This window comes from Labeo rohita, chromosome 4, assembly GCF_022985175.1.
Source record: "Labeo rohita strain BAU-BD-2019 chromosome 4, IGBB_LRoh.1.0, whole genome shotgun sequence".
Classification (NCBI taxonomy): Eukaryota; Metazoa; Chordata; class Actinopteri; order Cypriniformes; family Cyprinidae; genus Labeo; species Labeo rohita.
In genome coordinates this window covers 42,815,719-42,836,436 of record NC_066872.1, presented here as the reverse complement: position 1 = coordinate 42,836,436, position 20,718 = coordinate 42,815,719, and the positions used below count along the sequence as shown (strand labels likewise).

Here is a 20,718-nt window from a genome sequence, read left to right as displayed (position 1 = left end):
TTCCTTTGGCAATCAAACAAATCCTGTCAAGTCCTCTAAGAAAGGAACAAAATCCCATGTGGCCCCTGATGACATTTAACCCCACATCACCCTAACCACAGCAGGTTCTCACAGGTGGAGCTTGTCCCGGGAGAAACAGTGCGAAAGGAACTTGGTACGGCTGTGTTCTTGCTCCTGATGGGGTACTTTGGGCTGGAACGGTTGATTTAACTTCCTCCACACTTCGTTCATGGTGGCGGCCAGACCTTTTTCTTCCCTCAACTCGTAACTCTGAACAAGAGACAAAGTTTCATCAGCAGAAAATTAGACCAAAAATCAGCATCAGTCGTTTGTTTTCCCTCTCTCCCTCACATACATCAGAGACACACTGCATAACGCATGCAGGGACTTCTGAGGGCTTGTGGAGAACTTTCATAGGGACATCTCTAGGGACTCAGATCTGTCTTGAGATTAAGATGGAGCTCTGCTGTATCTTACCTTCTTGGTGGGCACCTTGATCTTGAGAAACTCTGCCTCTCTGCTCAACACTTGCCAAGGTGCATGTAGCCGGATGAAAGCATGACCATGACCCTTGTTCTGGAGAAAGAATTGAAGGAAAAGATCTTGACATACTGCCTCCAAGTTGATTTGCGTCATTTTATGAATAAAAAGTTACAGAAACTAAAAAAAATAGTTCTTAACAGTTAAGATGTGATAAATGCAAACGTATTGAATTTTAATTCACTGCTTTATTTTGGTAATTAGTTGACTTTTATTAAATTTTTATTGTATATGTACATACACTGTCAAAATGTGCAAAAACTGTACCTTAAGGCAGCACCCTTAAAGAAACAACTTTGTATCTCATCTTCCCATAGCAATATGCACTCTTCAGGTACTACTATGAAGTGGGAAATTAACAAATGTATATTATTGAAACAACTGTGTATCATCTTAATTACTTAAATTGAAAAAAATCTTAATTGCATTAAAAATACAGTAAAAAACTATGCCTTTATTTTTTAATAACAACTAAACCCAGTACAGACACTTTATGCACTGTAGGTTTTTTTGGGTCGTGAATTTTATGGTTATATATATGTTACTTGAGCTGCAAATTTGTCTAAATTGTCCTTTTGAGGTGAGACCATTCTAGTTTGTAGATTCAATTACACCAGCCTCACAAGTACTGTGGTTATACTTGCATATTTTAAGCGCTAATTTGCAGTGCTTTTACCATAAATGCATTTCACATTTGTTTAAACATACTGTGTAAATTGCCTGTGGTAATCAACAGCATGCAAACACAAACACATAAATTGAAAATAACCTAAAATAGGCAGTATCAGTGTCAAAAGAGTGGCAGATTGTCATCAAGCCCATCCAAAAGTCCCTAAAGAGGGACTATATATATTACATAAACTTGGGGGGTATGGAAATGATCTCTTTTTGCAAGTTGTAGCCATGAAACCTAACACTGAAGCTGCGTCGTGCCCATACAGAGATGACAGTAACCGTATCTGTCTGGCAGTGGTCAGCCATGCCATCTAGAGAGGCATGTGGTAAGAAGAAAGGAAGATGAAACTGAAAGAGACATTGAGATGAGAGTGATGAGACAGAAAGAGATGATGGAAACCTGAGGACATCCTTACCGTCCCCTGCGTTCCAACACCACGGGTGTTTTTTCTCTGCCCCTCCACACACACACACTCACAAAGGAGAGATAAAAATAACATGTGGATCTGAGAAGGTTAATTAGGATAAGATATTCCAATTAGTACTTCATCTCAGCAGGGTAAGGCAATTAGGTCGATTTGAGCACAGTCTGAGTGGGAGCCATCACTACAGAAACCGGCTGCGACTGACATTTGAGGGGCTCCCGAAGACCCGTGAGCGGAAACGGTTCTTCATGGCAGGTTGAACCCTGTCTTTGACATTTGGTATAATTAACTCAAGCTAAGAGTTGAGAAACAACATAACTAAATGGATGCAATCATAAGAATTCATGGCTTGCACCAGAGATTCAATCTGTAGTCAATTAAATAGCAAAATAGCAAATAGCAAAAACTTAAATAGCTTGACTTGAGACTCAACTTCAAATTAATGACTTGCGAACAGACTTGAGGTCTACAAGGAGAAGACACTGTTCAGATAAAAAACATGCCGAGATTCTGCATAATTTTGTATTACATCATTTGTATCACACAGCAGCGTTTTAATATGGTGTTTTAATGTCCTAACATTTACAAACAATGATAATGAGAGAAGCACTGGCATCTACTTTAGAAAATGCTTGCATATCTGAAATTGTGCTGCATAAAGGATTCTAGAAAAATTAAAATATATCATGTTAAATGTAGGTTTAGCATGATTTGACTTGAGGGAGAACAAATCCCAGTTACCATAGTTACCCATGCATTTACTATGGGGAAAATGAAAAGAAATTGTCTATTGAGTGCATTTACAGATTTCCAAATAAGCCTGCAATCTAGAAAAATAGAGACTTGTAACTTAAATTTACAGTCTACCTCAAGGACGCGAGACTAGACTCTACATTAGAGACTTGTGAACATGATTATGGTTCACTTGTTGTTACTGACAGAAATGATGCTGATAACATATCTTAAGAGAATAAGAATGCTGAATCTTTAATCTCTAATTAACTCTCTTGGCATGAATACTCATACCATTGAGAAAGGTGCACTAGCTAAACCCTAAAATAGATTAGTAGCTAATAGATAATAACTAAACCCTAAAAAAAAAAAAAAAAAAAACAGCAATCATTAGCTGTGCAAATTAATGCCAAATTACAAAAGATTGCAGGAAAAGCATTCTCACCACATCCTCCCTCCGGTTAAACTTGTTTTTTTATTGCCACCGTAGAAAGCCAATGTTATCCATCAGACCGAGACTATTAAGACAAACAAACACAGCTAACACAGCCACTGAAACATGATACCAGCGGCAGTGGCATCCCCTTGAGCATTGAAGATATTCAAAACAAAACTTCACTCTTTATAAAGTCAATCCACCAGGCACTTCATGCATGAAACAATAAACCAAAACTAGACTGTCCGCCAGGTTGATAGTAAACTGTAATGATGTGTCGAGATAAAAGGAACACGCCAGGTGAGACGTGGTTCTAAGGTGTGACTTGACCCGCTGTCCCTGTTCAGACTGTCTTCAATCAAACTTCACTTACCGGCTGAATAATTCAGAGCGTCTGACCACAGGTATTTGTAGCGGTCACAGAGCATACCTCGAAAACACTGGCCGGGGCAAAACATTATGTAATGACTGTGATCAGACAAAACAGGAGAAGACTGTCGAATTAGGGTTCAGTGATTGCGATGATGATGATGATGAAAGTGATCATGACAAAGCGTGTCACTTCAGGCACATCTTGCGACCTTACTATGCTCCCCATGGGGAAAAAATGATGTGGAGTGCAGTATTCTTAAATGCATGATAAAAACACCTCAGACTAAATGATTAAATCCGAATTTGAAAAGGGGGAATCTATCGTTTACAACAATGACAAATAGCAAAGTGGTAAATTTAGGACAGAAATTTGGTCCCTTTCAGGCTAGGGTACAGTTAACTCAGTGTGCTGTCAAAGGCTGGTTCCCAGCTCTTCTGAGAGAGAGTAGACAATCACTACTATTAACAGCCTGATAATCTTACTTGGCTTCACACCACAAGCATTCACAGTCTAATCACCCTACAGATGCAGCACAAAACAGTCACAAAGACAGAGATGCATAATAACAACGCGTTTTCTGCTATAAGAGACTTTTCTATAGACAAGAATGCATGTCAGTTAGCTTTTTAAGTAAGGAGAGTTCACCTGATTCCCCAGATACGATATAAAAACAAGCTCACTAGCAACAGATGAAGAAGAGTTCATTTGGGACCATTAATAATACCATACAAATACAGTCCAATTACTCCATAATGGGCTATCTTTAAGAGTAATGGCTTGCATAACAAAACAATGATACATGGATGATTCCCAAGTTGGTCTGATGCCCTGTGAAATGGTAACTCTATCCAATACTACGCTGCGTAGTAGGACTTGGAAAGACTGACTAACTCATAATTCATGCACACACATATACTATTAAGTAAACAGCTTTTATGAACACCAAACTGGAATCAGTTTTCACAGTCAAGATCTTATTTCCTAAAATTTCTAGGATATGAATAGAAGTGGTCACTCTTGAAGATCATGACTGATATTGTTTTTGACAAGGCACGACTAAACTGATCTAAAGGGACAGCTTTCTGCAAAATCAGCACCAGATGTGGCTCTCACAAAGATCAAAAACACAATTAGATGCATCTGGCTAAAGCAAATTCAGTTCATTCTCAAAGGAAGGCATGTAAAACCAGCACAAATAAGATCTACTCAGCTTCTACTCACTTCTTTATCACGCTCAATTTCCAGCCCAGCATCCTTTAAATTACCCTCGAACTCTTCTCGGATGATAATTTTCTCTCCATCGGCAGGGTCCGGGGGTCCGACGTCCACCACCACCTCCGCAGGTTCATCCTTCCCTCCCTCTGGCTCTTTTTCCTCCACTCCTAAAGGATAACTACCATTGGAGATGATGGACAGTCTGTGTTGACTAGGAGACCCCCTGACAGAGGAGCGTTTTCGGTAGTGGTACACAAGCACATAGTCCACTTTCCTTCGGCCGTCAGCAAAGTATAGCCGTTTGCGAGGGTCCTGGTCCACGTCCATCAGGTTATTGGCCACCTGAACAGGTGAGAGGAGAATACAATGTACCCAGGCTCAGTGTTCATCAGCAGTGTGTGTGTGCATATCGAATTCAACTCAGGAGAAAGGGGGGAGGGAGTATGGTGAGGATAGATGTAGGTCAGACTATTGCTTCTTAATTTGGCTGCTCTCAATATACTTGAAAATTTAGATTGAAAGGACGAAGGCAATAGACACTTTTCATTGATGCCATTATTTCTGGGTTATCCTTCATTCAAGCTACTGGCTGTAGAACTAATGCTAACCTGTTTGAATATTGCAGCTAGTACTCCAGTAGTACTATTCTTGATAAATCATAAGCATACTCACATGTATCTTGTTGTCACTTGTCTGCAGCATGTTGTCACACTTAAAGAAAAACACAAAAATAATATGAAACAGCAACAGTTCCTCGGTGTTCCTGGAAAATTATGTGCGTTTCTGGTGGCATGCCCGTTTCTGATGTCACCCTACAGAGACGCCACCATCCATCTTTCCCTCTGTTTATCCATCGATCTCTCAAAGCATAAAATCCATCCGTCTGTCCGATTTTGGCACCGTTGACTGGGAAGCGCAAAGCTTTGCTTCATGCACAACAGAACGCATCTCCACAGAAACTTCTGATTTGTCCCTGACTAATTGTCCCTGGAGGAATACCTGCGCGTCTCCAAGCGCCAGAGCGCATCATTACGCGCCGGAGGGGCTTGCGCGTGCGTAAAGATGGAGTCGCCAACAGGTTCAAGACCCAAAGAGAGGAAAAAACATTTCGCCAACATCGGTTTACTGCCCCGTGAATCTCTGTTAAATAGCGCTTGGTTTTAGCTTAATATATAGGATTCAGGTAAACGCCCCCATGAGCAGAACGTGCTTACTTTTAAATCAAGACACGTAATGACAAAAATGTTAAGTAAATTAAGAAAAAAAAATATTTGTTTTTATTAGCTGTTGATGGAGCAACACATAAAAGAAATTATAAAAGGTTAAAATAAAAATAATGTAATTATATATAGACTATTTATTAAGTAACATCAGAAAAAACTTAGGCTATTTGAAAATGACCCCTTCAGGAAATTGTGTAGATTTCCTGATTTTCCAGCTTTAGTGAGACAGACAGCTTGTAGTGTAGAAATATTTTACAAATTTGCTGTGGTTTTACATTTTGCATCTTTCTCTGTCAACCTGTCAGTGAGAATCCCTGAAATTAGCTTGAATAAACCAGTAATAATTTATTGAAGCTAATTTCATTTTTCACTGACAGCATAAATATGCAACATAAATATGCATTTGTAAAATTGATTCAATAATTTTTTATCATTGCAAATGATGACCTCATGGATCAGGAAAGTTTTCCATGCATAGCAACCAACAGGTGCTTGGGTTGTTGTTATTTAGTGGTTTTAGTACTGTTGTACCCAACTCCTTCACTCCTATTATAAGGCTCTGACACTTAAAGTGATCTACAAACACATAACTCATAAAAACTTAACTGATTTCCCATACACATGTTGAGCAGGTTACTCACATGATGCCAAGACTCTTCACTGAAGTCAACTGGATCATCAAAGGTGCAAGTGATGGAGTTCATGACTTCAATCTCAGATACTTCCTTTAAATCACTGTAGATAGAGGAGGACTCACTCAAGGCAGCACTGACTCCATTCAAAACACAGTTATTCACCTCTGTTGATTGGAAACAGTAAAGTTTTAATAGCAATTAATATCCATACATTTAACATTTATATTGATCTTAATCGAAGAATGTGACTACGCAGGGTTATGGATGCCTCAAAAAGAAAGAGCACCCTTCCTTTAACACTTTCATCACACATAGTAAAAAAAAAACAAAAAACAATATTCAACACCAATAACATAAGCAATTTTTTATATATTTTTATTCTAAATAAGTATTTATATTAATATCTAAATATAAGCCATAGACATATCACTTAAATTCAGTTCAAATATATTTTACCAACATAAGCACTCTGTATCATATAAATCATTAAATATTATTTAACATGCATGTACATGTACAGTATACTGCTGTCAACAACATGTTGAACAACTGTTCAGTTAAATGCCTCTGGTACAGTTTATAACTAAAGTCAGGAGTTTTTAAAGCGCTGTCAACCCATGTATAGCCAATTATCTGTCAGCAGGTTTTGTCATGACTTACCTACATACGAACAGGATTTATACACAGCCATGTTGCCGGCGAGCTGAAGCGCAACCAGGTATGGGTCGCTTGGAGACTGTGAAGGCACAAAATCCTCTCCAGGCTTTGGCCAGGCTTAATTTAATACCATGACTGCTGGAGAGAGAGGAGGCTTATGATTGTGCCAAACTTTACCTAATTTCCAGGACCTTCTGTCACGGGTGAACAAAGCCCACTTGTCATCCAGGTCCACCAGAAATGGACCTATTAAAAACTAAGAGGCCTATTAAAACTGAAGCAGATTCTGTGGAAATGTCAAAGACATTATTAATGTCTTAGAGTGTTTATTTTGGCTGACAGCATCATTAGGATGATGCACCTGCCCCATTCCGTGCAATTATGTCACACACTAATATATTAGGCTCTGCAGCCTTTATCCCAGCAAACAGGAAATGTTCTCAGAACTTTGGCTAACGTTCTGGCAAGGTTCTCTCAAAGTTATGAGAAAAAAAAAAAAAAAAAAAAAACACAGAACATTACCCAAAGCACTCAGAATGTTCAGAATGTCAGCTCAAAAATTTAAATTGAAAGCAAAATTTAAATGTTAGCACAAAAACATTATTCATACGTCATTCATAGAATGTTTTTCTAAAACATTTTTATTTTTGTAAACAGTACATTCAGAAATAACATAATAGGAACATTAGCAAAATGTTATTAGAACATATTTTTGTTAGCTGATATGTAAAACTCCTTCACAACATCTGAAGCACAGTAAAACATACATTTGAACACACAATTGCCATGATTTTCATATTTCCGAGTTACGTTCTATATCCAGGTCTATAGGAACTCTACACGTTCAGATCAGTGAGGAGACATAGATTTCCTCCATTCAGAAGCAGTGCTTATACCCCTCACCAGCTCACCCACACAACTGCTCTCGATTTGCTTGATTTCCTCTTGGAAACAAGAATGGGGAGCATGTCACGTTTAACTCTTCAAAAGCCTGCCCGTTAAATCAGCTTTGATGCTCTCATTCATTTCACACCTTCTACTTATAGACATATATGCTTTACTTTACTCACATAGGTCTGGAGGGTACAGTTGGGATAGATTTGGCCACTGGAAAGGATGGGATTTGTACTGTAAAGGCATTATTCTTATACGTATGTATTTATCTTAATCCATGCTCTATACAGATGGTGGGAGGTTAAGGCAAGGTATTGATCATAGTCAACCATGCAACGGCAAACCAACATATGAACACTGAATTAATAACAGATTCTATCTGACCAGCAAGAGGTTTAGGGGTTGCGGGTGTGATGCAACATTAGCGCTCTCTTGTGGTAAAAGAAAACAAGTATGTTGCGCTTTAACCAGTTTATCTGTGAGCCCTCATGTGGTCGACAATTAACATTGCATTTTTAATATCGCTCATATTTTTACCAGTCATTGTCTATTCCATTAGAGTGTTATGTCATTACAGATATAGACAATTATTATGCATGTATAAACTTTGGACTTTAATGAAATACTTTTGTCTGAGAACCACAAGAGGGCGCCATTAACGCAGCATCATTACCCAGCACTACCCTCGAATGTCCCAAACTCAAAAGAGCCCTTTTTTCAAAACTGTCTTTGTGCCACTATGAATACAGAGTTGTTTTGAAGAGAGATCCTTTCACAAAAGGCCTCAAACTGACCCTTATTTTTTCTTGTCCCTTCTCTTTGAGAATAAATAAGTTGAATTTCAAATCCAGCTGAGGAAATGTCAAGGAATTTCTTGAACATTATAAATATCCAATAGATGATATTTTCAAAGAATGTTGATAACCAGACCCATTGAATTACACTGTTTTGTGTCCATACATTGAAAGTCGATGAGAACCAAAACTGATTAGTTAGCAACATTTTTTTAAACGCTTCATCTTTTGCTTCCACAGAAAAAGAGAGTCATTCTGAGAATGACATGGGGGTGGGTAAGTTGTAACAGATATTTTGGGGGTAAACTATCCCTTTACGCAATGTAAAAGGTCATGCACCAGACATCAGAGTATGACTAAAAAATATGCAGTAGGTTTTCTCGGCAAAAAGAGGATGTTTGATTATGCCATGTGATAAACTGTCAGCACGTCTTCACAATTTGTGAAGATGTGGAAATATGTGCACACATTCCAAGTAAGATGCATGCATGAAATAGCAGTCTGACTGTAGTGTTTACAAAACCATTCATTGTTCACTAAGTAACCCCTCTCAAAATTAAATTACCAGTGAAATGTTACTCTGAGGTCAAACAGGTCTTGAGTCTGAATTAATTGTCTGGAATTTCATACCTAAATGATTAACCTCCATTTGTGTGCAGAGGCCATTGAATGTAATGAGCATCTAGGATGCTGAGGTGAGAAACACTGTGACTCAGTTCTACGCCATCTGCCTTGTTGACAAGGGCTTCGTGAAGTAAATACAATTTCACTTCATTCCAAAATAAATATATGATAGTCCGTCGATTCTCTGGAAGTATGATCGACAGTCATTGTTTTCTGGTTGCTAAGGGTGACGTGCATCACAGACGGAGATGGATGGGTGTCACAACACTGGGGGATGAAGAAGTGCGCTGCTCTGACTGTGACAATGGGCTCCATTCATATGCAATGAAATTGTCATCCTCACTGTACTCGCCTCGCCGCAGAGCCGGCACCACCAGCTTTAGGAAAAATCAATCAAAGCAAAGAACTTCTATAATTAGACAGAGGACAGACTTTGTAAACAGGGCAGAAAATGTTCAGTGTGGAAGCAGCCATGAGTAACTGTTGCATAAGGTAGCAGTGCATGTTAATTATCCACGTTATCCATTTTTTCCGCAAATGCCACATGTGGGGTGCAATGCTGTAATAGCTTAAATAGGACTTATAGGCCTACTATAAGTTTTGAGGATTTAGTACCTAGACTTTGCAGAGGAAACCACAAATGATTGTGTTGTTGGGCCATGAGTAGCTGAGGTGTCATGTGATGCTGACATCCTGTAATTAATTTATCATGTCTTACAGAGGAAAGCATTATCTGCTGTGCTCTTATCTTACACTTAGGGTACGATTTTAACAAATTTTAAATTTATGGTCTGCTTTGAAGTGGTTTCACTATGAAAGCTGTATCGATGGCATCAGAGAATTAAGACATTAGTCTCATAAAGAGAAATGATTTGCATACATATCTTCCAGAAGGATAGATATAACACAGACCTTAATTTTGATTGAATCTGAGATGTGCAGATAATGTTTTTGTGCTAACGTTTTGAGAACATTTTTAAAGACGAGATAACTTTGAATGAATGTTCTATTAATGTTACTGGAATAACTTTGAGTGAACCTTGCCAGAACATGAGGGAAGTTATCAGAAAATAGTTAACACACATCTTTTATCAAATATCACTGATTATACTGATTGCAGATCTCCTCATGTGTTAGTGTTGCAAGAACTTGAGCTATGAATACAAGAACTTTTTTTTTTTCAGTTTTTTGTTGTACTGATTAAGGTAAAGAATGATTGATTGCCAGTTTAAAATTGAAAATACACTGAGACATGTCACAGAGAGGCGCAAAGTGGCATGTTAGTACTCTGATCACAAGACCAGACGACTCCTATCTTGTGCTGCAGTCTGCGAAAGGGCCACACAGTCTAAAAACAAACACATAAAACAAAACAGACAGGTCATGAGAGGACAATTTTAACATGTTCTTCTCCAAATGCCATTATCTTTCTTTTTTAAGAAGCTACACACAATAGCAGTACTTTACGATGATTTCATAACAGAAAATGGTCATCAAGTCAAGAAGGACAGAAAGACAACTAAATGTGATAGACTCTAGAGCTTCTCCCTTTCTCACATGAGAGGTGGAGTTTACCGTTATAAACAGTCACTTCCCCTCAGGGCAGCAGCATTGATCCACAGACGAGCAACACAAGGACAGACACAGACCTTTGGGAATTTAAACATCTTAGAACAACAAGATTTCTGTTGCTGTGTATTTGATTTAGAAACTGGATTTACATGATGGCTAAGTCAGGTCTGTCCAGTGGAGAGCAATGCATCAAATACATCCTATTCGGCTTTAATTTCATATTTTGGGTGAGTTTATTGCAGTTCACTCCTAAATGTTTATTTATTGTAGAAAAAAAGTGTATGTCTGTGACATCATGTCTAACTTGCGATTCTGCCTAAATAGTAGACTTTTAATTTGTTTTAGGCACATTTTTAAAAATGCTTCTAATTATTTAACATAAAAAGTACTACAAATATATCTTAAAGGCTGACATCTGTTTTGCTGAATTGAATTGTCATTGATTGGCTCTCTACGTCGTTGCGAAAACCACCTACTATGGTGAATGCTCACCTTATTAATATTAATTACGTAACGTATTGTACGGCATCTTGATTGGTGAGAAGTTTACAGTACGTTATTATGTGATCTCAAAATTATTATCTTCATTATAATACTCCACTAGCTAACTGATTCGTTAAAAAACTAAAAAGTCCTTATGTTATTCAAAATAAAAAATGCGAATCGACTCATGACTATTAATTAGATTACGCGATCTTCGTCTCCAGGAAGGTTACCAGGGAACGTCAGCATGCCCTAATTAATATTAATGAGCTACGACTTCGCCATAGTGCGATTTAAAATTTTGGCGTTATGGGCAGCGGGTAAGCAAGACATGGTCGGAAACTACAGACAAAATAACTTTCTTTTAACTCTGCAATTTTTTGTTCTTTTCACTATTTCTTCGAGAGATTTTGGACAGGTTTTGGGCTGAAAATGGATAAAGTATTCAATGTCCAAGATGGTATTTTTGTTATTGAGAATAAGTTTTGCATACCTGTTACTTGGAAACCACATCCTTAATCCATCCCATGAATGAGGATAAATGTAGCCCCAGGGATGAAATGTAAACACATGTAAACATAACTCACAAAGAAGGAAATAAGGACAGAAACCAATTACCTAGTCTATATAGGAAAAATAAAAAAATATCTAAAAATAATATATATTAGCACATAAAGCTTTTTTATTTTTATTTTTTTTAACATTTTGAGTGCTTCACCTAGAAACTTTAAACCAAGTCTTTTTTACTTTGATTCAAGTAATCTAATACCCTCTTATAGTGGATTCATCTCAGAAACTGGATCTTCTGGACTACTGAGATTAGTCCACACCTACCACATCCATCCTTAACTCTTTAAGCCTGACAAAAGAAATGTGTTTTTTTAATGGAGGTTTATTGAACCTTACTAAGCCAATATATATATATATATATATATATATATATATATATATATAAATGTGTTTGTGTTGTGTGCATATTTAAATCGGGCATTTATGGTCCATAAAGTATGATATTAAAGAAGCTCACAGAGGAAAAAAAGCATTCTTTTGAAATTTTTATAGACTGTGATGTAAATCAATGAGATCTCAATAACAGTATACCAAACAGATTATATAAAATGCATATAAATATCAGTTGTCAGTTAATAGTCAGTTGATGATATTTAAATATAATTTATTATAAAATAATGCATGGTGATTAAGAAATGTATAATATTTGTTACTTGACTTACATTTTAACATGATTTGTTTAAAACAATCTATGGATAATCAAGTAAACCTAAAATGCTTCAGTCCAGTAAGTCTTCATCTTAAAATATTACTAACAATATAAAAGTTATTCCTATGTTTACTTTATAAAAAGTATTTCACAGCACCACAACCTTAAAAAAATGGGCGTTTTTAGAATAAAAACTTGAGCTATGAACAATTAGAGGGCAGAACACATGTAGAAGATTGTGGACAGGCTGCAACAGGTTTTTCAGCACAATTTTGTCACAAGTTGATCATTTAGAGGCCTTGTAAAATAATTTACGACATATGACACAGCAGGCATTATAGGGTTAATTTTCTGTCTTCTTCCTGACCCTCGACTGTTCGCTTAAAGAGTGAAAAGGTGTCAAGCTAAGGGACAATAGCTGTGTTGTGAATTCCCAGTGTTCCTGAGGGACAGCTCGAGTTACATGAAAAGTTAAACCTGATCATTTATGCTTTTTATACCCCATTTATATGCTACTAAAATGTGTGGCAGGAAGTGTTTTATCTGGTATCTTTCCTCTACACTTTCCTCTGGCACGGAAAATGTAAAATGGTTTTGCCCCTCCTTCTTTCCCTCTGACAAAGGCCAGGTAGGAGGGTGCGGCCTGGTGGAATTTTTTTGTGTGTGTGCACTCCCTCTGTGTTTTAAGGTAGATAAGCACTTTTCAGGTACTCAGTATCGGGTGTTTTCTCTTGAAACTACGCTTACTTTTTAGCCATGGCCGCAGGTGGACTTCAGTGTGTCAAATACTTGCTCTTTGTCTTCAACTTCATCTTCTGGGTAGGTGTTTTTACATCATTACGTGAGCACATGTTAATTTAACTGTATGTTTGTGGAGTAAAAAGGAAACACAGAAATGTGAATGTGAGTTGAAGGTGATAAGGATATGAAACTTTACTTGTTGCTTATTTACATATCATACTTTGTGTTTGTTTTCTTCCTCAGAATATCTATTTTAGAAACTTTGCTCTTTGAAAGACACATGATTCTTAACATTTTGTTAACAGTTTTCACGCTTGAGTTAAGTGTGAAATAAGGTACCTGTGAAATGAGTTAGGTCTGAAATGAATGACCTGTTCACATGCATTTTAATCTGCAGTTGTGGTCAGACTATGCATGTCTAGTTAAATCTATTTTAGGACATGTGGGGTGTAGTAGCACATAACCATTAACCACTAAAGTTGTTTGAAAACTGGTGGTGAAAAGTGGTGGCTGTTTCATGTTAACTTGTACTTTTACTATAGACTTAAAATGTGTTTGGAAAATGGTTTAGCTTGAATGTAAGAGTTTTTAACATGTTATGATGCAAAATAAAAAAAAAAAAAATAATGCACACATGTAGTTGTAGGCCTCTAAATTTTGAAACTGATAACATCAAAAATAAGGTTCGAACTGGAATTTTTATCTTGTCTTAAAGTGGTTCGAAAATATGATTTAAAGGGGTCTTGGTATTTAGGTCTGGACTTGTGGCTTTGTGTTGAGTGAACAAACTAGCAAACACTGAATCCACCCATCAGCAACTCCTATTGTGTGTGGATGGAAAAGACTGGGATCAGTTTGGGAATCTTCACACCCCTGACTGTGAGTCAACATGACTCATTTGAGACTGCATTTTCCAAAACAGAAGAAAACTGGAGGATTGCAACGCTGTTTGTCAAGTGCCAGAGATGCTTGTGTGTATGTGTGGGATTTTTGTGTGATCTGGTTTAGCTAGTATGGTTTGTTTCTTGCGTCACTGGTCAAAGCACCTCAGGAAACACATTGATCCACCCTTTGTGTAACTTTATAGAAGGCTGAATTATAAGGAAAAGTTACACCAACTTTTTATTTTTTTTTGTTTTTACATGCACAACAATGAAATTTGAGCTGTAGACCATCTAAATGATCTGTTTTCACTGTAATCAAGTCTAAAGGTGTTTTTTATTTTGTCTGTGGGCTGCTGATTAACTTTTGCCCGTGAGAACATGTAGGAACAAGTATGATTACAATCTAGTACATGTTACTCATTCATGGAAGTCTTTTTACAGCGTCCTGGGAATTGCTGGAGTTGGTCAAGACAAATTAGAGTTTCAGCATATTTTTGCATATCTGTTTCTCAATGTTTGCCCTGCGGATGTACGGTCTTGCAGTTGTAAGCAGGCTAGCAAGATTATCAGGTTGGTCAGCTTTCAGCTGAAGTGCCTTCATACCATAAGGCTTGTTGGACTTCATTCTCTGAGGGGAAAAAAGTGAAATACTTCATTTTAGGCCTCACTTCCTGTTAGTTCCACCTTTGTAAATATTTCCACGCTTGGCCTGCAGCTACGTTTCCTCTGTGTGGTTGTTCAGTTTGCCAATGTCACTCTTGTTACTGTTACTGTTACTCAAACTAAACACATCCCTAGATTTATTAAAATCTTTTGTTTGTTTCCTCAGCTTGCAGGTACTGGAGTTTTAGCTGTCGGTCTATGGCTGCGTTTCGATGAAAGAACTAAAGGAATCTTCACTGGAGAACAATCCCCATCTGTGTTCCTCACAGGTGAGATCTGGTCTGGATTTTTAGGTTACCGATCCTCAGTCGTCAGTAACTTATCAGTGAATCAATAAACCATGCTTATCTCCATGTACCATCGCATAGCTCCTTTTATCATCTACGTGATCAAAACTTTGATGTTTGGGTATGAAGTACAATTGTGGTCATGGAAACCAGCCACACCTATTTCCAAACACAATGTCATGTTTGTTGGTGCGTCATGAACACCTTGATTCAAGATGAAGCAAATTAAATGTTAATCAGGAGCATGAAACAAGACAAGAGTTGTTCTGGCTTCTGTACAGATGATATATAGATGTACAAAACTGATATATAAAAAAGAATGTGCACACGCCACCTGTCAAAAGTTTTGAATAATTAAGAAATAAATATCTTATGCTCACCAAGGCTGCATTTATTTGATCAAAAATACAATAAAAACTCTAATATTGTGAAAAATTATTAGAATTTAAAATAACTCTTCTGCTTGAATATATTTTAAAATGTAATTTATTCTTGTGATGCAATGCGTCACATGATCTTGCAGGAATCATTCTAATATGCTGATTTGCTGCTTGATACATTTTTGATCACACAGCTTTATTGAGCACAAGAAAGGACTTCTTCTTCAAAAACATTTTTTTTAAAATCTTAATTATTCCAAACTTTTGACGGACAACACCCTGACTCAGTCATTAATCATTCACCGAACAATCCTGTTCTTAAAGCTACGCAAATAGCTTGACCACTACAAAACATGTCATATTCAAAGCACTCTGTCTATTCTTCTAGGCTGTGTTTGTTTTTATGAAAGACGCAAAGATTGAATTCCTTGTTTCTGGCTTGTGGAGAAAGACCACAAAATGAACTTTAAACCAAAAACCAACCCCCCTAATAAAACACCCCTTAGTTTTTGAAAGGTGGAAACTGCCTAAATATAGTGACAGGGATGTTGGGTTTCTGTCTGTGCGTTTGTTTTTTAACAGGCAGGTTGTTTGAGTTATAATGGCTGTTCTGTTTTGGAGGAGGCTGTCTTTGGCCCACACGATGCCAGCTCTCTGCCCCTTCCCATCATCCCTCACAGAGCTGCCTTTCTCCTCCTCGCCAACAGAACCCGCATTGTTTGCTCCCTTCCCACCTCCTTTTGTTTTGCCCAGTTTATTTTCCTTTCTCAAGATTCATCAGAAGAATTCTCGCCTCCGTTGATCCAGAAATGTGATCAACTCAGTTGGCAAGTGTCCAAGCGCCTGTCAGAGGTTTTGAAATGGCACTTTGAGTGACAGGAGGGTGTCCTGAAATGCCAAACATCCTAGTGACAGACAGTCTAGAAAAGCAGCTACATTTTTAAAAATAAATGTTCCAAAAGGTTAAGAAAAGAAATTGGATCAAAATATTTTTATAATCTGGGAAACCTTTTTCCACTATAAACCATGTGAGCAATTAAAAGGTTCTATTGATTTAAATAAGTTTTCCATGAAACCACAGATTCCAAAAAAGAATCAGGTGTGGTAGGTTGGTGTTTCATTAATGTTTCTATGGAAACAGTACAATTCACTTGCATGGAATTTTGTTTTGCATATCTTGCTCTGCATAGCTTATCCTGATATAGTAGCTAAAGGAAGAATTTATCATTTACACACTGGCATTTTTGTCAGGTTTAATTTATTACAACCATAGATTATTCCTATTTACAGTAAATGCCCTTGATTTCGAGTTTGTTTGTCAAATCAATGGTAAGACAAATGTAATGGTACAGGGGAATAATAAATGTTCTCTCTTTCTCTGTCCATAGGGGTCTACATCCTCATTGTGGCTGGTGCCATCATGATGGTGGTCGGGTTCCTCGGCTGCTGTGGAGCAATAAAAGAATCGCCTTGCATGCTGGGACTGGTGAGTCATTCCACATTCTCATACAGCACAAAACAAACCAATTTTGTTTAACATTGATATTGATGTAGTTGCACTCTTAAAAATAAAGATTGTTGCAGTCATGCCATTGAGGAACCATTTTGGGATGCTCAAAGAACCTGTTAGTGGCAGTTAAAAAAAAATATATATATATTTTTTTCTAAGTGTGAAGAACATTTCATAATCCGAAAAAAAAAAAAAAAAAAAAAAAAAAAAAAATAAGTTTAAAAGTTTGTTATGGAACTATAGATTCCATTAACATTTTTAAGAGTGTAGGTTTTTTTTGGGGTGGATGGTTATGTGGCTTTGACCCACATAAATGATTTACTCTTTTTGGTTGGCAGGATCATTTTAAACAGACCAAATAAGTGTGAAAATGAGAAATGCACTGTCACGAAATGAGTCTTTAGTTATTAGTTATTGCTGATGTCCTTTTTAACTTCGCCTCTCATTTTTTTTCTTCCTCTCTCCAGTTCTTTATATTCCTGCTTATCATCTTTGCTGCAGAGGTGGCCGCTGGCATCTGGGGATTGTCCAATCAGGAGAAGGTGGGTGACGTTCATTCTCCTGAGAGTCCAGTCACTTTTATTTATGTAGCACTTCACTTTATACTGTACAGATTGTCTTAAATCAGCCTCACAGAAATAAAAAAGGAAGATTGCAGTGTTGTAAAATTTCAACAATAAAGTGACTTTGATTTCAGCTGTAAAACACTTTAGAGAAAACTGTTGTCTTTTAGGTCAATGTCACAAAGTTCATCACTTAGGAACAATTTATAAAGCAATAAATACAATAGTGTCATTTAAACAAATCAGGTTAGTTCAACATTGATTCGATTCCATCCAATAACTGTCAAAGTGTGACCTTTCTTTCTCTTTTACATTTCAGATCGTGAGAGATCTCCAGCAGTTCTACACGGAGACATTAAGCAAGTACAAAGAAACCAAACAGGAAGCACTGAGAGAAACTCTGCGAGCCATTCACTATGGAGTAAGTGTTCATTTTTAGGGTTCGTTGAAACCATAACATTGAAAACACTGAATTAATGGAGGGGAAAACAACTTAACGTTAATCCAACTGAATGTATTCTCTCTGTTTTTGTTTAGCTGAAGTGCTGTGGAACAACAGGAACCTTTTTAGATGCATCATCTGACATCTGTCCCAAAAAGGAGGGACTTGAAATCCTTGTCACACAGGTAGAAATTCTATTAATAATGAATCTTTTTAAACAAAGTCTCTTTAATTGATGCGTTTACCTCTTGTGTTTCTGCTCCAGAACTGCCCTGCTGCTATAGATGAGATCTTCACTTCTAGGCTTCATGTGATCGGAGGAGTTGGGATTGGTATTGGTGTGATTATGGTGAGGAGATACTCACACATATGATTTAGTGCATTTCCACCTAAAAAGCTTGTAGCAGAGTCCTTATTCTCAGGTCACACTGGTGTCAGGTATTAACTGTGTCTCTTTCGTCTGCAGATCTTCGGCATGATCTTCAGCATGCTGCTGTGCTGTGCCATCCGACGAACCCGGGACATCGTATGATCTGCCATTGCCGCTGCAGCCTGTCTTCTGCTCTGTATTTATCTGTGTTTGTAAAGGTGTGTGTGAGCGTGTACGTGTTTGGAAAATCACTCTGATAAACTTCTAACGAAACCCAGCATTAGTCAAGCACTCTCAACTGTTACATGCATGCGTTGAGTGGAAAAATAAATTGCGCTAGAGGCTGTTTTTAATTTCTTTGGTGTTTTTTGAATAATGTTCATTTGCTTCTTTGAGTGTACTTGTAAGCTTCTGGCATTCTTTTGTAACGTTTTACATGGCCTATTTTATGTACCCACATGGGTGTGTGGAGAGAGTAACGCCTACTGTAGTAAAATACCAATAAAGTTGATAACTAATTGACTGAATGGTGGTGAATTTTTTTTTTTTTTTTTTTTTGATTTTATTTTAAGGGAACCTGAGCTCTTACTTGACACTGTCCTCTGGTGTCTTTACAGTGCACTAGCATCCCAAAATTGTTTGCTTCCAAAAATATTGTTTTTCATCCAAAATCTCGGCATTTAAGTTTAAATTTAACACCTTTTATATAGTTTCAGAAACCAGTTTGAAGGAATCAACATTGACCAGGTTGTAACAAGTTTTATATGATGGATAAATAAACCAAAAAGAAACCGTCAGCTGAGATAAATGCTAAATCAGTTTACAAACTGATTTTTGGCTAATAATAATGCAACATGACAGTTTAAAGAAGTGAAATAGATTATATAAAATATTTTTTGTTTGCTATATTTACAGATGAAAATGAAATAATGAAATGTATAACTTAACTATCCAACTTTGCTAAACGAAATAATTTACCATTTTAAGCACTTCTAGGTTTCATTTTTTGCTCTTTTGTTTCTTGCCCTTTTTTCCTTTCTTCTTGGTGGCTCCATTCCAACCAAATCCTCTGAACTCCAAGCAGTCCACTGCATTATGGGAGATGTAGTAGACGTTCTCCATGGCAGCTGGACTCAGAATATCCACCTCTGTCTTTGTGGATTTGGCACTGACAGACCTCTTCTTGGAAGAACGCTTTCTTTTGCTCTTTGCCGCAGGTCTGGCACTTTGAGATCTTGACTTTTTGGTACCTGAAGGTTATAAAGTGTACAGATTTTTGGGAATGAGTTACACCAGATGTTTCTCATTTTGTCTTTTAGAAAAATGAAAAGTCAATAGAAGTTAAAAAGTTCTTACCATTGTTTACTTTCTTATAGTTAGACGCTTGAATACACGAAAGGAAACATTTGTTTCAGGAAAAACTATGAATTGTTCCTTGTCAAACTGTGTAAGAAATTAGTTTCCTAGATTTTAAACTCATATTTTCCAATCAGCTTTAACAGAAATTCTGAAGGCTGCCGTTCCTCTCCAATGTGTTCCTCGTTTATGAGGTCTTTTGCTGTGTGCTGTTGTTTATCTAGGGTTGTCCTAGTGACGGGTCATGGGAGCATGGATACATGTGGACTCATCCACCAACTGGCTTTTCAGGTCGATCTGGGATCTTTTTTTGCTGTGAGCCCCCCACCCCACATAAACCTGCCTTGTTTTAGTACATGCAAGAATAACCTGATGTCTGATCATACAGAAAGACTTTAAAATGATGTTCATAAACTGGGCAATAGGAACCTTCCTGAATAGTCTAATAACTAGAAAAAAATAGAATAAAATAATCAAATCTATTTAAGAAAATAAAAACTATTTTTTTAATTAATTAAGTTTGTTTTATTGAATACATTTGTACACAGAAACTTATAATTATTTAAATCTAATAATTAAGAGGATGTATATCTGGCAAACATACTTAAACACACGAGTATTTGGGTTTTAAAAAAAATGTTGCGTTATATAAGTAATTATATATGTAGTAATTACAAACATCTGTGATTGGTCAATCCTGACGATGCGCTGAGAAAAGTAACAGTTCCCACGTGAAAAACCACGTGTGTCTTCATTTTGATAAACAGAGGAGCGTTTAAATTGGATAAATACTTAATCTTACAAAAATCAAATCAGCCGACTCAAGAGGAAAAACAACAGAAAAAAACTATGACAGTCGGAGAAGAGCTAAAGGTACTTACTTATTTAACTGGGCCTTGGCGCAGCGATTTTCTTGAAACGGACTGTAGCTTACAAACGTGTTTAGAATTAGCACTCAGGAAGTTCATTTATTATGTACCGTGCTGTTTTCGTTAACAAAGCGCACTACACTGTGTGCTGAAGCA

General features: G+C 37.1%; 3 protein-coding genes across 5 annotated transcripts in view; 1 reads left to right on the top strand and 2 right to left on the bottom strand.

The window, feature by feature from the left end:
* The window catches only part of ano2b (anoctamin 2b), a 33,645-nt gene extending 26,662 nt beyond the window's left edge, over positions 1–6,983 (bottom strand). For both annotated transcript variants that reach the window (XM_051108303.1, XM_051108304.1), the window contains exons 1-6: positions 6,915–6,983; positions 6,261–6,418; positions 5,069–5,107; positions 4,403–4,738; positions 478–576; positions 113–270 (exon numbers count right to left, since the gene is read on the bottom strand). In XM_051108303.1, the coding sequence (XP_050964260.1) occupies positions 113–270; positions 478–576; positions 4,403–4,738; positions 5,069–5,107; positions 6,261–6,418; positions 6,915–6,945 (821 nt within the window). In that variant the 5' untranslated portion in view covers positions 6,946–6,983. The remainder of the gene's footprint in view (positions 1–112; positions 271–477; positions 577–4,402; positions 4,739–5,068; positions 5,108–6,260; positions 6,419–6,914) is intronic.
* Positions 6,984–10,818: 3,835 nt separating this feature from the next.
* cd9b (CD9 molecule b) lies at positions 10,819–18,859 on the top strand. Of its 2 annotated transcripts, none has more exons than XM_051108150.1 (8): positions 10,819–11,022; positions 14,952–15,054; positions 16,841–16,938; positions 17,430–17,504; positions 17,845–17,946; positions 18,063–18,152; positions 18,233–18,316; positions 18,434–18,859. In XM_051108150.1, exons 1-8 carry the CDS (start codon positions 10,945–10,947, stop codon positions 18,497–18,499), a joined length of 696 nt encoding a protein of 231 aa, XP_050964107.1. In that variant the 5' UTR covers positions 10,819–10,944; the 3' UTR covers positions 18,500–18,859. The 2 variants fall into 2 exon arrangements, with proteins under 2 accessions (XP_050964107.1, XP_050964108.1); XM_051108151.1 differs by lacking the exon at positions 10,819–11,022 and adding an exon at positions 13,149–13,316.
* A 222-nt stretch (positions 18,860–19,081) lies between these two features.
* LOC127164300 (small lysine-rich protein 1) lies at positions 19,082–19,745 on the bottom strand (the record flags this gene model as incomplete). Its single annotated transcript, XM_051108153.1, has 2 exons — positions 19,082–19,587; positions 19,694–19,745. Coding segments are annotated over 2 exons (303 nt in total), but the record flags the coding sequence as incomplete, so codon positions are not given.
* Positions 19,746–20,718: the final 973 nt, after the last annotated feature.